Below are 15145 nucleotides of genomic sequence, written 5' to 3'. Positions count from 1 at the left end.
ATTGAAAAACACGTCTTCCAGAGTACAAACAACAAAATCGTCATGTGAAGCTCGACATTCAATTACTTCATGGTATCTTTAAATTATAAGCAATTAAATTCTTTACTCATCATCGCCGAAGAAAACCTTGATAGGTAACCAATCATCACCACAGACCTTGAATCTATCTGGCAGGTTGTCCAACTTCTCAACTTCCTCACTAGTCAATTCCCAACCATCAAGCTCAAAGTTCTTCTCAACACGCTCCTTGTTGACGGACTTTGGAATAACAGACCATCCTTTTTGAATACCCCAGGCAAGTAGTACTTGTTGTGGGGTCTTACCCTTAGCCTCCGCCATTGACAATAGGGTCTTGTCCTTGTACAGAGGAGAGTTTGTGCTACCGAGACAAGAGTAACCGGTGCTGTGGATACCCTTGGATGTGTTGTATGCAACGAGCTTTGGGGAAGGGTTGTTTGGGTGGAGCTCGATTTGGTTAACGGCGGGAACAATCTAAAGAATAGTTAGAATGGAGGTAGCATTGCCGGGTTCTGGATTTGGACATACCGTGGTTCCTGGGTCATTGAGAAGCTTCTCCAAGTTTTTAATGCCAAAGTTGGAGACACCAATGTTCTTTACTTTACCAGTGGCAGGGAGCTTTTGCATTTCGTGCCATGTCTTAATGAAGTCCCAATCTGGGTAGTGCTTCTTCAAGTCATCTGGGTCGGTCGATGATGGCCAATGCATCAGGTATAAGTCGACGTAATCGGTACCCAAAGACTTCAAAGAAGAATCAATTCCCTCTGTGACTCTCTTGTGCCATGGGTTATCGAGTTTGGTAGTCAACCAGATCTCCTTTCTTGGTACGCCGGAGGCTTTGATACCTTGACCAACTTCTGACTCGTTTCCGTATGCAAGCTATTGATCGATCAGGATTGAATTTGACGCAACAATGCATTCTTCAACTTACAGCTGTGTCAATGTGTCTGTAACCTCTGCGAAGAGCAATCTCTACAGCCTTTTCAACTTCACCAGGTGGAGATTGCCATGTGCCGAGACCAACAGCTGGAATCTTATCACCAGTGTTGAGTGTGTAGGTCTTTCTGGATAGGGGGGTAGTGTGTGAGCTCATGGTACGAGTTGGTTTGAAATGGGATGTGACGGTCGCTAGTCTTCGCAGACTTCTGCTTTGACGTGAATTCATATCAGAGTCGAGAAAGGAAGAACTTACGAGGTAACGTTTGCAGACATCTTTATGGTTTATGGATTCGTTGAATGTTCTTGAACGAAGAATTGAAGGGACAAGAGGAAAGAAATACTGAACGACGAGGGGGAAATGAATACTTATACCTTTACTCCTACTTGGCCCAGCAAGCCATGCGTAAAAAGTTATTTGATGCAGGATGACGAAAACTTTATGAGATTTCCACAAAATACTTTACACTCGGATAGATCTAACCCATATGGAGAAGTTTAACCTATTGATATGTGTAATCTAAAGATAATCCGCTGCACGAGGAGGGGCACTGATTCTGTCATTTGAGTGGAGCATGGAGGGGCAATATCAATTCAGGCTAAATTGAATCAGAGGGAAATTCAACATGCGCGCCAATCAGGTCTCGCAATATCGTTTGAGACTATCCCTACGTTGGAAGCCTCCATCAAAGCTCGAAAAGCAGCCTTAACTTGTGTGCTACCGCATGTAGAAGGCGAATATTGAATTCTGTGCTGCGGAACAACAGAAAGGTTGCAATGTGAATTGAAGAAAAGAGTTTTAACCTGCACTTTATGCTCACTCCTAGAATCTTAATGATATAAACCGAATGTGAGAAATTGTTGACTTCCGTCCTAGTTAGGGAATTTGCTCCGTGGCGGGGAAAAAGGCGGGGAGTGGAAATTAATATACACGTGACACCAATGAATTCGCGGCGCATCAAGTGCAATCTCAAGAACCTAGATCACTCCGTACCATTCGCGCGCATACAAACAAAACCACAATGTCTTCCGGATTTGTATCAGGTGGAACAGCAGATGCTCCAACTCAGCGCAGTGATGAATGGCTAGCCGCTCAACAAGAAATCGAAGCTAACAGACAACGAAAAGCCATTGAAGCAAGACAACAAGACGGAAAGAGCTTGTTTGATATCCTAGAAGCAAATAAAGGTATACATCTAGGACCCTTGCATCTGCAACCTTGCTGTTTTCTTAGACTGATCACGTAGGGGTGCGTTGAATGAACCAGCTGCCAAACAAGATGCATTCGAAGAAGCCAATAAACTCAAGAATCAATTCCGATCGTTAGATGAAGACGAGGTTGAATTTCTGGATTCGGTGTTAGAAAGTACGAGGGCAGAAGAAGATAGAGTGAAGAAGGAAACTGCGGAAGGATTGGAGCTATTCAGGAAACAACAAGAAGAGGCAGACAGGAAGGCGAGAGCGGCGGAGAATGATGAAGCATCAATACAAGAGGGTTCGCCGGTGCGTGAGGATGAATGGGGTACTACGAGCCGGAAACGTAAGCGTACAAAGGATAAAGAGGTATTGAAGGGGGTGAAGGTTAGGAGAGCTTCGTCTTCTGCAGAACAAGCTTCTTCCTCGTCTGCCAAAGACTTGCCAAAGAAACCTGCGAAAGACGATTCTAGCTCAGTTGCGACGAGCACTGAGCCACAAAATCCTCAAGATTCTGTCACAGTTTCGGAAACGCAGCCTGCAAAGGTGCCAGCTCAACCGGCGGCAAGCAAGAAGCCACCACCGCCTCCACCCAAAACAGGACTAGGATTGGTAGATTATGGATCTGACGAGGACGATGAATGAATACTGCCAGGGACGTTTTCGCCCAGTTTGAGTGAAATGAATATAGACATAGTCTTGGTACGAAGAGCAAGAACTCTCCGATGAGTGGAGGACTATCACAAAATGCAGCATACACGTAGAAGGTGAAAACATTTCTCAGCTAAAATGTGCTCAACCATGACCGTTCATGATACGGCATGTAGGGTTGTTATAAGATATAGCTATCTATAGACAAAAAGTGCCATCTGCTCGCTCACAAGAGCTCTATAAATTCGCTTCTGCTATATATTCTCCAAGCAATGCTCCAAATGAACAAAATTCCTACAACTTGAGCCTGGCAAGGTTCGAAATCATCTCTCTACCAGTAACCCAAATAGTTCTCCACAAGGTTGGGAAATCCAAAGTACTAGTCAGAGTATCTGCAAAACCAAAGCCCAACATGGGTGGGATCCAACCTCTAGCATACTCAAGAGCGAAACAAGCTGCATCCATCTTGTACTGCTTGACGACACCGCGACGAAGATGATGAACACTTCCTTGGGGATAGACTTCAGGTTCGAAGTCTCCAGGAGTATAAGCGAGCTGAGTACCAGCTATGATATGGAAGTAGTCATCGGCTGTATGACGACCAGTATGTCCTTCGGTACCAATTGTAGTTCCTACTCATAGTCAGTGTCTCCATTCATATTCTTGGAGCTAGCCATGGGAAAACAAACCAAAAATAATCAAATACTCTGTAATACCTATAGTCAATTAGCACTCTTGTTTCGTCGAACTATCTGTCCTAACAACCCGTGACTCCCGCGGAAAACTTACTAGCATGAATAATATACATAGCACCCATAGCCCCGCCAGCATTATTAAAAATCCATTCCTGATCCAAATTGATATAACCACCCGGATGCTGCTCGCTCAATTCATCCACAATGTACTTCACAACTTGCGCGGTATCATTCCCATGAGCACCAATAGCGCGTTGGGACAGATCATGAAGTTGAGTCGGTGTGAAGATGTAAAACGATTCAAGACGCGCATCCAGAAAATAGTAGAGAGCAGTGAGGAGACCAAAGATGGCTCCGTAGGTGAGGAGCTTGGTCATGATGGGAAATTGTGAATTGGCCTGAGTGAGTGTATACTCCGTATTTCACTTCTTGTGAAAAATTAAAAAGGAGTGTTGATTCTTATGTCGGTCTGACAATAAATTTAATAATTTCGCATGTCAGGTACGGATATTTAATGTGGAGATGGTAACCAATCGGATTCTCCCGTAAGGTTGATAGCTGGCAGGACAGCACGTTAGGAGTACTAGGGAAGCTCCGGAAGCTTGGGAAGAATTTCTAGTAGAAAAAGTCGAGAGCATTGATTTTGATAAGTCAGACAAGAAGAAAGATACTTGAACTTATATTGTCGAGTAGGATATCATTAAAACTAATATAACACTGCATCACTGCATCGCCGCATCCCATTCCCCGTCTTACAAATGAAGGTGCTTATAACCAACATTACGAACTTCACCTCGGTGGTATAATGATAAGATCTTACAACTTCAACTTGATTCCTCACTCCCGAATTAATCATCGGATTCTAACTCTCCATGATCCTCATCATCTGCTTTCTTCTTCGACTTTTTGAACTGTTCCTTACCATCCGTAATATAAGCTTCGACCTCTTGGCCATCAAACTTCCGTCCATTCATCAACCTAACACATGCTTTCGCCGATTCTGCGTTTGCGAACCTTACGCTAGCGACTCCATCTTCCTCCAAATCGTATAGTACCACGTTGGTTACCTCGCCGAGCTTGCCACATTCATCTCGAATATCTTCCTTGATATCCAGCATTGCAGCTGGGTCCTCTTCCAGTTCCTTCAAAGTGAACATATGTTTTAATATAACGACTTTATCCCATCTCGAGCTGGTTTCCACAAGAGCCGATGGCTCATCATCACTCCAATCTGCCAGTCGTGCATCCAATTTCTGCGTCTTCTTAATAATTTTTTGCTTATCCTTCATGCTGGTCTTGGGCTTCTCTTTCTCCTTTCCCTCTGCGTCTGTTTGTTGAACCTTCTTGTAACTTGCCTCTGCAGCCTGGACCCTCATTTTGATTCTCTCCTTAGATGCACCACTTTCTATCCTAAAATCCGTATCATCCAGTAACATTATCGCCATCTGCACGGATGGCGGCTTGAAAAAAACGATAAGAGCATCACCCTTGAATTCTCCTTTTTCGTCTGTATAAAGCTTAATTCTAGGTTTTCCGCTGTCGATTTCTTCTGCGATAACACCGCACTTTTTTGAAAAGACTTCGTGAACTTCCTCAACTGTGACATCCGATGGCAGACCAGTAACGTAAACTGCAGTATTCGCTCGTAGGGGTAGAGGTGCTTTGGCTTTCTTTGGGGCTTTTACAATCCGGCCACCCTCCTTTGTAGAATTAGCATTGAAAAGAATTAATGAAGGAAAGATGCAGATAAGTGCATAAGCTCCAGATATGTTTCGCATACCAAAACAAATATAAATAGATATGAGATGCTGAAAGCGACCAATAAATGGGGGCACAATCATAGTTCCATTACATGCATAAAAGCCTAAAATTAACTTACATCCTCGCCATTGACATACTCCTTCTTCCTCTTCCTCTTCATGGCATCTACTGGTTCGCTCTCATCCACTCCCGATACCTTATAAGCCTTCTGCTGCTCCTCCAATAATGCTTCATCTAATACTGGTATCCATCGTTTGATCGCATCGTCGAATTCAAATTCCGTGCCATCGTCTTGCACGAGTAAGTATTTCTGGTCGAGCTTTGAATATGATATGCGATCGTCAGAATCGAATTCTTCTGGGTTCGTAGGAAATGGTGCAGCTGCACCTTCAGTAGGCTGCCTTTGCTCCATGGTTGATGTTGTATAGTGTTTTGTTTATGGAATAGCTGAGGTGGGGGTTGATGTGGTGATGGTCGCAAGGCTTTAAGCTTGACAAAAAGCTTCGCGAAGCGATTTAACTTCTTGGTTCTCTTAGCATCATCAGCATAAAAGTTTAACAAATTCGAACTACAACCATCACTTTAGAGCTACATGTTTTTGTATGAAAGTTTCCTTTGAAATTTTATTGATTCTAGCCAGCCTGCGATCTTACTGAAGTCAACCGGTGAGTGTATAGTGCCTCATCTTGAATATGCGTCAAATTACTCCCAGACAAAGACAAGCTTGAATCATTCTTCCCATATTAGTCACCGCTGCCAGTAACAGCCCCTCATTACAAAAATCCCAATGCTTTCGAATTCTATAATTCATTATGAAGGGAATGACGAGGTGGTAAGCTCTCTGCTAATGGTATATGACTTCTGCCATTTCGATATAAACATTGGAAGGGTCCGAAGCATGCACCTGCTGCAAAACGTACTATCTATACCTAGGTATGGGCTGCAAGCAACTCTTCATTAGGTAGGTACCTAAAGTTCCTTTTTTGTTGCTGTAGAAAAAGAATCATATTGTCTCAATTAGAAGCAGACATTGATATCTCAATTCCGCCCTGTTTTAGGTTGATGGACGGGAGTCTCTCTATTCACTCCTCGAGAAAGAAACTTCTATGTCTGAATTTGACACGCAGCTCTCTGTTGCAGTCAAGGCCGCCGCAAGCCAATGCTCTCATTCTGCTACTGTTTGGGCGAGTGTAAATACATAGTTTCCAGCCGACATATTCCTCAGGAACAGCAAATATCGAGCCCAAATATAAACAACAAGGAAGGTTTCTTAGATTATACATACCAAAACATAGGTCTCTGGTAAGCTGAAATTTCTGGAGAAGGTGTCTAAATGTTCGCTGCTTCATCCAGAACCCAGCAACTCTCAGGTCTTACTACACTCCAGTTAATGCCAAAAAATACAACCTAGAGGGCCGCTGGTGTGAATTCCATGGATATTGAGAGCATTTTTCTTCTAATATCTTCAATTTTTTTATTTGAGAATCGCTTTCGGTGTTGTGATTACCTCTTTTTTCTCCAACTTTCGCATCCTTTCTGGAGGACGATCTTTCGTCTAATTTTGCTTTGCTTCACAACACCAGATGATATAATCGGGCTGGCAACATCCAAGCTATACCTATCGCAATCGTTCACATTCTCGTATTCATTGCGTTGTTGTCCTTTTCTGTCCTTACCTTCCGCAATTACACTTGGTCGGGTATCTCAGTCGGCCACTGTGGTGTGTCGCCCCGCGTCTTGGACTGCAATGAAGACATAAGAAGCCAGTGATCTCCTACTGCAACCATCTAGTTCGATCTAGTGTCGCTCTGTACAAGATCTTCTACGCGATGTCCTCAATTCTTCTTGAGCAGTCTGAATCTAAAAAATATGCTGCCCTCCCCTCCCTCGGGTTTCGGATCGTATATATTTTTCTTCTTAAACCTCACGTTTCTTTTTCTGCCGGTTTAGGTTCGCCACTCAGGACATAATTCAGAGAAAGGCACTAGCGCTGGAAAAAAGAGCATCTGCTTGATTCCAATATCAAGAGTGAATCGCACTGGGAGACGTTGAATCTGAAGGCATAACCGGATCTGTTGGATGATTCTGACCCCTAATATGATATCTCGGAGAAGCACCATGGCCACCATGACGGTTGTGACGATTGCTGTGAATATAGAGATGAGTCCGACACGGATGATAAGTGAGGCTACGGTGATGATGAAGGTAAAGATGAGATTATGTCTAGACATATTTAGTGCGTTTCATGGAGCGCCGCTGGCCATTATGGCCCTTTACTTTGGCAACATCGCTTGACCGTGACAATGTGATTATAGCTATCATCAGGTCCTTTTAGTCAGTCAACCCTGATGCGCTCCCTTCCCGTATCTTGCTAAAACTTTATACAGGCAGCTCGACCCCTTTTCTTTCTAGAGATTTTGAGATGTCGTAAGATACTATTACCTTTCATATCCGTTCGATATCGCCATCTGATGCGTTTCTTACCTTGCTTTACATCCATTGATCCTGAATCACACCCACACACAGCGCTGATATCTATACCACTACCATGAGTACCGGTCTGGATGCGTTGTTACCTTATACCAACCCAATATTAATCCCATGCGAACTCATCCACTTCGCGAGCTGATTTTACATAGCTAATTATTACGATGCTTTACAATACTCAACGTGACATATGCAAGACTGTGCTTAATGCCATTGGATGACACTGCCCTAGAGCCTCAAAATAGCCAATAGATAATACTGAACTGAAAAAAACATCGCCGAGCACTGAGAATACAAAGACACCGCGTCCGATCCTATATCAGTAAGTACGTACCGGGGCTATTTAGCTACGTTCATAGAGTTATAAGGATAACAATCGCTCAATAGCACTCCCTGGCCCCAAAGGAAGGAACCTTTTCGCCTGAATCTTTTACGTCCAAGCTGAAACCAGTTCTTTAACCATATCCGTTGCTTGTTATTCTGGGACTGCATATGTATAATTCTTAGTCCCAGCATGATTGACAACCCGCGGCCATTCTTCCCTCCCCATATTGCTATCCGAGTCTAGAGCGAATGGTCATTCGTAATATGGTCTATAGCCACGGTCGTATAGATAAAACCCCGACGAGACATGTAAAAGATCTCAGCATAATGCCCAATTTAGGGCAGGCCTCGGCCTCATCGATCCCGTACACCGGCTGAGAGTATAACTATATGCGCTAGCATATAGGCTTGCCGCATGGATTGAGTAAAAGATTAAGCTCTCTGTCTCTGAGTGAAACATGGCATCTAGCTAGCCAGCTCTCTTTTCGTTACAAACTCCAAATTCTTTCAGGCTGGCTTATTTCGACATCATACTGTAGGTTAGGGATGGGAGTTAACGGAATTCTCTTAATAGTATCTCGATAGCTCATTGGGACAAGAATTCGTCATCTAGAAGGTTCAGCTTGATAATATGAATTTGAAACGGTCATGATATGGTATAATGAGATCCTCATATGAGTGAAGTAGACAACAGAATAACTGTTCTTTACGAAATGTTATAATTCCATGGCCAGCAGTTGTACGAGACTACCCTTCTGCATGAAATATGATGTGATATCTAGAGTGGACGACAAGAACGACTCCCAATTATAAAGAAAAGTAACGAAAACCAAAGAACTTTCATTGTATCAATTGATACAGAAACCAAGTTGAATTTCATAGTAAGAAGAGTCAAATGTCTAATGCATTAACCCAAGATGACTTGTGAAGTATGAATAAAGACATTAAAAAGAGGTTGGAGTGCAGTGAAATACTCTTCTCATGTAGTGGTTTGACTGCACAGCGACCTTGGTCTGTCTGATATACTGATTGATAGAATTGGTGAATGTGCTCCGTGAATTGTTATGTCACTCCACATCTATATCTCATCCCACAACCCCACTTTCAAAAATTATTATTTTAGGTCTTTGGATCAATAACTTTTCAAAGAACCATGTAAAATTGCGCAAAAAGAAAAAAGTTATATGTTAGCAAGTCCCAGTTTCGATCTGGGGACCTCCGGGTTATGAGCCCGGCGCGCTTCCACTGCGCCAACTTGCTTAACGCTTCTTGCATATTTGATGGATGAGTTGGGCTAATTTTAATCTATAAAGCACAATATAATCTCAAACCACAACTAAAGAGACATCCGACCATCTACCGATTGCCATTCACAATCTTTCATGGACAAATTATTAATCTCTGAACCATTACATTAGAAGTTGTTTGCTAAAAATACAGTGGGATACTAAGCTATCACAATGCTACTCTTTTTCATATCTAATTCAAAATATGACCAAATTACATTTTACTTTGCTAAAAACATGATACCCTTCGGGTAGTTTCTTGCTCATAGCTATAGGTCGGCCAAGTGCGAACCAAAGCCTGTCACTTTGTACATGAACTGCCAACAAGAGGTAAGACATGGAATGGGACAGCTACCGGTATAACCATACAGCATCTACACAATTAGATCATTTCTTTACACCTGCACAACCATGGCATTACCGAAACTAACAATACGCAATATCTCCACAACTCCACTCGAGTTAAAATCACTGGAACGATTCGAATCTGCAGATGGGAAAGCTGGCGGGGTAAATATCACCAGGATAACAAGAAATCTCACTGGGTTTATGAACATCACCAGCACTCCAAGCTCACCACAATTAGCTGAGAAAGCCCAAAGCTTTAGTCATCAAGATGTTTCCATTCCAATTGCTCCATTCGAGTCCAAAGTTACAGGTGTAGAAGTTAAAGGGAACCAAGTCCTACGATTGATATTCGAGATAAAAGGCGAACGGTATCGAATTGATACCCCAACTCCCTTACATCGGTCAACCGTTCTCACACCTCTTTCGCACAATCCCTCCTATGAATTCACAGGTGTATATCTACCTAAACATTCTTTCCTCGCAATCTTTTCCTCAGCGAAACTATCATCATGGATGTCCAATTTCAAAGACGAAACTCCCTTGGCAGCTCTTAGTATTCCCGGTACACACAATTCCCCAACCTGTTACGCCGCATTACCTTCTGTACGTTGTCAGGCTGTCAGCATAAAAGATCAATTGAACAATGGAATCCGTTTTCTTGATATACGGGTTCAACCACAAGACCCAAGTAATCCCGCTGCAGAGGGTCTAATTCTGGTTCATAGTGCTTTTCCGGTTTCTTTTACAGGCAATAAATATTTCCGAGATTTGGTCAACCATGTGAAGGCATTTTTAGTTGCAAATCCTACGGAAACAGTTATTATGTCATTGAAAAGGGAAGGAATAGGGAAATCTACGGATCAGCAACTCAGCCAAATACTCAACCATCATTATACTCAAGATTCTGCTCGTTGGTTCACAGGCAATCGCATTCCAGCTCTAGGCGAGGTTCGTGGGAAGATTGTGGTTATACGTCGGTTCGGCCTAGACAACTCGCTGAAAGGAGAAAACAATGGAACAGGTCTATATATCGACGCAGAGAGCTGGCCAGATAATTGTGCAGATGGCGAGTGCACCAGTGGAGAAATCCGAGTGCAGGACTTCTACGAGGTTGCCGTGTCTACGAATATCGAGAAGAAGATTGGATATTCCACAGATCAGTTGGAGAGGGCCGCGAAAGCCGTAGCCGTACTTCCTGAAGATATGGGTGCTGCAAGTACGGAATCTGCAAAACAACCTTTCTTTATGAATTTCTTGAGTGCTTCGAACTTTTGGAGAGCGAATTGTTGGCCGGACAAGATTGCGGAAAAGGTTAATCCCGTGATCGTTGACTTTCTATGTAGAAAGCATAATGAATCTACTTCGAGTGAACATCCAGATGGTGCAAGTATAGGGGATGGGAGTACGGGAATTGTAGTCTGTGATTGGGTTGGGGTAGGTGGGGATTGGGACTTGGTGAGGTGTATCTTGGCAATGAATGCAAAGTTGGAGATTAGAGAGAAGGAGAAGGAGCTTCAGCTTCCTTCTGATTCCCCTTCATGAATAGGGCATAGACTAGAAGATGTTATGATTTCAAGAATTTATGATGCAAATGGATAGAACAAGGTTCAGTTTACAGATATAATACATTCCGTTAGATGCTTATTCATTATTCGAATTTGATTTACTCCTTAGGAGGTTCTTCGGAAGGACCTTTTTCCTCATCTTCTAACATCATCCTTCTACCCTCAACGGTGAGGTATAAACTCTTTCCAGCACCCTCCAAGACATTTGTAATCCCACCACCGATACCTTGAAGCATGGCCATCAATTGGGCTCGTAAACCATCCAGACCTCCCTCGATACTTCCGACCCATTTCGTGCCATCGACATCAAACACTTTACCTTCTACTCTCGCTCCTAGCAACAATAACTTCTGTAACCCACTCTGAACAGTAGGGTCATGCCATCCAGGATTTACCCTCTTTTTAGGAGCAGGGAACAATGGAGCACTAGGTGATAATATCGTCAAAGCTGTCTTCAAATGCTGAGGAGAGACACCGGGGAACGTTAAAAGAACAACTGGACCCGCCAATAACGGCGATAGATCATGAGCATTCTTAGTCTTCTTAGCCGAAATGGCCTCATAAGCCGCGCTCGAAAGTGTATGTGTTAACCCATCACCCTTTGCGTTCACAATAGGCAAAGTCGCAGAAGAAGGAGTTGCTGGATTCGTAGGACCTAACTTTGGAACCTGGGCATCTGGCTTATAGAATTCGACGATTAGAAGGGCAGCAGCTAGGATTCCTGTTTGAACGATTTCGAGCTTCACGCCATCTGCGAGATTCAAGTGGGGTTGTCCTTCTGCTTCTCGGGCTGCGTCGACTTTACGGAGGGCAATGGCAAGTTCGCGACGTATGGCTACCCATTCGCCAGCTTTGAGGTTGTTGTGTTCGAAGAGGAGCATGAGGGGTGTAGAGCGAAGTAGCGAAGCATACTTTCTGAGGAGTTGAGATTTGCGGAATTCGGGGGGTTTGTAGGATGGTGGTTGGGTTGAGGGAAATTGAGATATGGGTGGGGATGCTCGGGTCATTTGCTCGTGCGAGGCTGCTGGCGTAAATGCTGCTGCCGCAGTGGCATATTGTCGACTTCGGAGGGGAGTCCTTTTACATCGGAGGATGGAAGCTATCGCCTTTGAGGGCGTATGTATTCGTGGACGCATTCTATAAATGCCAATTAGTATATACGACCTCCGCCAACATTTCTGTAGTACAATTGGCTGTACTCACCTGGAAAATGGACTTGTTGAACAAATATACGTAGACATATAATTTCGATGGACGAGCTTGAGAAATTCTAAAAGAGGATTAGCGTCTTTGACACGAATGCCATAAAGCTAAGGCGAACAATTAAGGTTCATTGAGGTGACTCAAAATCCAAGTCCCTTAGCCGGAACCCGAGTACTACATGAGGTACAAAGAATATTGAAAAAGTTTTCAAATAAATAAGCTCTTCTAGACACATCAATTGAATTTCGAGAACTCTTCGAAAATCAATCATGGCTGCTCCAACCGAGCACAATGCATACGCACCATCTCCTCGGGATATCTCAATCACGCCCCTCCTCAAACGGTTATGGCCTTCACCTGGAGATAATAATGTCACGGCATCAGAAATTGCTTTAGCAATCTCATATATTTTTACGGATTCGTTATCTCCAGTTCAAACGGGTGCATTACTCACGTGTTTGCATTTCACGGGATGGGATCGAAAAGCCGATGTTCTTGCAAAATGTGCAGAAGCTATGAGAGAAGCCGCATCACCCGTTGATAAAGAAGCCCTAGACAAAGTTGTCGCGGCGGTTGGGAGACTAGAAGGCGGTTACAAAGGAGGTTTGGTGAATTACCATGAGCAATTATTTTGGAATTATTTTCTGATCTTTCTCTAGTGCGATATTGTGGGAACCGGAGGAGATTCACATCATACTTTCAACATTTCAACTACATCTTCCATTTTGGCGTCGTCTCTCTTACTTTTGAGTAAGCATGGAAATAGAGCTTCTACTTCTAAATCGGGATCAGCAGATCTCCTCAACTCTACGTTACCTACAGCACCAAACTTGTCGGCGGTGACACCAGATACTATCACTAAAGTCTACCAAAAAAGTAATTATGCTTTTCTCTTCGCACCAGTCTTCCATCCTGGTATGAAATATGTTGCTCCTATTCGAAAAGAGCTTGGTTGGAGAACAATCTTCAATCTCATGGGTCCTCTTGCCAACCCAGTCGAAGGCAACATTGAAGCCCGACTCTTGGGAGTTGCTCGACGAGATATTGGACCTGTTTTCGCAGATGCCCTCAAAATGAGCGGTGCCAAAAAAGCCATGGTTGTTTGTGGAGAAGAAGACCTCGATGAAATCAGTTGCGCAGGACGGACATTTTGTTGGAGATTAGTAGATCATTCTGCAGATGAATCTTCATCTTCTAACGATGTCGAGATTAAAAGCTTCACAATTTGTGCTGCTGACTTTGGACTTCCATCACATGACCTAAAGGATGTTTCCCCAGGAAAGGAACCTCATGAAAACGCCGCGATCTTGATGAATCTACTCCAAAACAAATTACCAGATAACGATCCAATTTTGGAATTTGTCCTCATGAACACTGCAGCTTTGTTTGTCGTCGCGGGAATCTGTGATGCAGATACTAGCAAATATGGGTCATGGAGATGATGGGAAAGTCATTACTGAGAGGGGACCTGGAGGAGGAAGATGGAAGGAAGGTGTACGAAGAGCTAGATGGGCTGTCAAGAGTGGTGAGGCTTACAGACAATGGAGACAATTTGTGGATATTAGCAATAGTCTCTAGATCTGAAGGGCATATCTTCGGGAGACAATTCTTGAATGAATAATGAATTCAAGGCAATGATATAGACATTGTGGTTGGAAAGGTCTAATGGTTATTAGAAATGGAAAAATGGAATGGAAAAGTTGTTGATATATACAACTATTCACTTATTAGAGGATAACTGTATATTAATCTGGATCTTGATCCGAACTCAATTGTTTGGGATCTACAACAGTGGGTCTATGATGTTCAAATTGGTCATTAGGCTTTCCCCCATTTTAGTACACTCGGATGGGGGCATTTTGACAGTATTCCGAAGAATCGCCATCATCACATCTGCTAGAAAAGCAAGCAGCCTAGTGATTGGGGGAAAATATACCTTGATACGGAAATTAGATAGGAATGGTAACTTGATTGCTGTTTTTAGTAATTAATTTGATTTGACCTTCATTGATCCCGATTCCCCACGTTTGTGTCCTCTGAACCCCCACCAAAAGTATTTTGCTAATAGCCCGAAATCGCACTTACTACTGGGTACTCTAGCCCGTATCTATTCTACACCTAAGCTCCAGGTTTCTTTCTTGGATTTACCTGTTTACCTTGTTTACCTAAGTATCCAAGTACATACTTCTTCGACATCTGGCACATTCTGTCTTAATTGTAAATACTTCATTACATACCTCATACTCATGAGATATCTACTTCCATACATCCGACAATCTAGAACGCTTATCAGTCCCAAGCTACGTCCATCCCTATCAGCACCGAGGGGCATCAATCTACCCCACCACAAAATCCCCAGCAACTTACACCCCTCCAACCTTTTTTGTTCTACACAAGTATCTACAATCTTCACAATGAGTAAACCACAGATTCTTTTGTTGGGTGAAATTGACCAGTAAGTCATAATAAAGCTCTCTCTTTCATTAAAATTGCTAATAAAGGTACCCTTTAACAGTGCCAAGAAGGAATGGAGTGAACTTTCCAATATCGGTGAACTCATCGAACCCAAAGCTCGATCCCGTCAAGAATTCATAGAAGAGTGCAAAAATGGCGTTTACGATAAAGTGGCGGTTGCATACAGAACGTTTCCCAGTGTTTCTATCACAGGCTTGATGAT

The 15145-nt window shown here is 43.1% G+C and overlaps 10 protein-coding genes and 1 non-coding gene across 11 annotated transcripts in view; 5 read left to right on the top strand and 6 right to left on the bottom strand.

The window, feature by feature from the left end:
- Window positions 1-102: 102 nt before the first annotated feature.
- Window positions 103-1230, bottom strand: SS1G_06740 (hypothetical protein; the record flags this gene model as incomplete). The annotated part of the gene is made up of 4 exons (XM_001592449.1): window positions 103-492; window positions 547-897; window positions 950-1082; window positions 1211-1230. 4 exons carry the CDS (start codon window positions 1228-1230, stop codon window positions 103-105), a joined length of 894 nt encoding a protein of 297 aa, XP_001592499.1.
- A 746-nt stretch (window positions 1231-1976) lies between these two features.
- SS1G_06739 (hypothetical protein) lies at window positions 1977-2793 on the top strand (the record flags this gene model as incomplete). The annotated part of the gene is made up of 2 exons (XM_001592448.1): window positions 1977-2116; window positions 2202-2793. The coding sequence occupies 2 exons, from the start codon at window positions 1977-1979 to the stop codon at window positions 2791-2793; spliced, it is 732 nt and encodes a 243-aa protein (XP_001592498.1).
- Window positions 2794-3093: 300 nt separating this feature from the next.
- Window positions 3094-3871, bottom strand: SS1G_06738 (C-8 sterol isomerase; the record flags this gene model as incomplete). Its single annotated transcript, XM_001592447.1, has 3 exons — window positions 3094-3431; window positions 3489-3515; window positions 3589-3871. 3 exons carry the CDS (start codon window positions 3869-3871, stop codon window positions 3094-3096), a joined length of 648 nt encoding a protein of 215 aa, XP_001592497.1.
- Window positions 3872-4342: 471 nt separating this feature from the next.
- SS1G_06737 (hypothetical protein) lies at window positions 4343-5667 on the bottom strand (the record flags this gene model as incomplete). Its single annotated transcript, XM_001592446.1, has 2 exons — window positions 4343-5194; window positions 5374-5667. The coding sequence occupies 2 exons, from the start codon at window positions 5665-5667 to the stop codon at window positions 4343-4345; spliced, it is 1146 nt and encodes a 381-aa protein (XP_001592496.1).
- A 375-nt stretch (window positions 5668-6042) lies between these two features.
- Window positions 6043-6457, top strand: SS1G_06736 (predicted protein; the record flags this gene model as incomplete). Its single annotated transcript, XM_001592445.1, has 2 exons — window positions 6043-6087; window positions 6314-6457. The coding sequence occupies 2 exons, from the start codon at window positions 6043-6045 to the stop codon at window positions 6455-6457; spliced, it is 189 nt and encodes a 62-aa protein (XP_001592495.1).
- A 744-nt stretch (window positions 6458-7201) lies between these two features.
- SS1G_06735 (predicted protein) lies at window positions 7202-7486 on the bottom strand (the record flags this gene model as incomplete). Its single annotated transcript, XM_001592444.1, has 1 exon — window positions 7202-7486. One exon carries the CDS (start codon window positions 7484-7486, stop codon window positions 7202-7204), a length of 285 nt encoding a protein of 94 aa, XP_001592494.1.
- A 1768-nt stretch (window positions 7487-9254) lies between these two features.
- Window positions 9255-9326, bottom strand: SS1G_14616. The gene has a single exon. It is a non-coding gene; the product is annotated as a tRNA-Met (tRNA).
- Window positions 9327-9763: 437 nt separating this feature from the next.
- Window positions 9764-11242, top strand: SS1G_06734 (hypothetical protein; the record flags this gene model as incomplete). Its single annotated transcript, XM_001592443.1, has 1 exon — window positions 9764-11242. One exon carries the CDS (start codon window positions 9764-9766, stop codon window positions 11240-11242), a length of 1479 nt encoding a protein of 492 aa, XP_001592493.1.
- A 121-nt stretch (window positions 11243-11363) lies between these two features.
- On the bottom strand, window positions 11364-12401 carry SS1G_06733 (hypothetical protein; the record flags this gene model as incomplete). The annotated part of the gene is made up of 1 exon (XM_001592442.1): window positions 11364-12401. One exon carries the CDS (start codon window positions 12399-12401, stop codon window positions 11364-11366), a length of 1038 nt encoding a protein of 345 aa, XP_001592492.1.
- Window positions 12402-12737: 336 nt separating this feature from the next.
- SS1G_06732 (hypothetical protein) lies at window positions 12738-13910 on the top strand (the record flags this gene model as incomplete). Its single annotated transcript, XM_001592441.1, has 2 exons — window positions 12738-13076; window positions 13128-13910. 2 exons carry the CDS (start codon window positions 12738-12740, stop codon window positions 13908-13910), a joined length of 1122 nt encoding a protein of 373 aa, XP_001592491.1.
- Window positions 13911-14882: 972 nt separating this feature from the next.
- Window positions 14883-15145, top strand: part of SS1G_06731 (hypothetical protein) — a gene marked incomplete at both ends in the record, with an annotated part of 1243 nt that continues 980 nt past the window's right edge. The window contains 2 exons of the mRNA XM_001592440.1: window positions 14883-14923; window positions 14984-15018. Of these exons, the coding sequence (XP_001592490.1) occupies window positions 14883-14923; window positions 14984-15018 (76 nt within the window). The remainder of the gene's footprint in view (window positions 14924-14983; window positions 15019-15145) is intronic.

The sequence above is a fragment of the Sclerotinia sclerotiorum genome, genomic scaffold (genome assembly GCF_000146945.2).
Source record: "Sclerotinia sclerotiorum 1980 UF-70 scaffold_8 genomic scaffold, whole genome shotgun sequence".
NCBI classification, from domain to species: domain Eukaryota; kingdom Fungi; phylum Ascomycota; class Leotiomycetes; order Helotiales; family Sclerotiniaceae; genus Sclerotinia; species Sclerotinia sclerotiorum.
The sequence above is the reverse complement of the archived record's forward strand: the minus strand, read 5'-3'. Positions and strand labels throughout refer to the sequence as shown.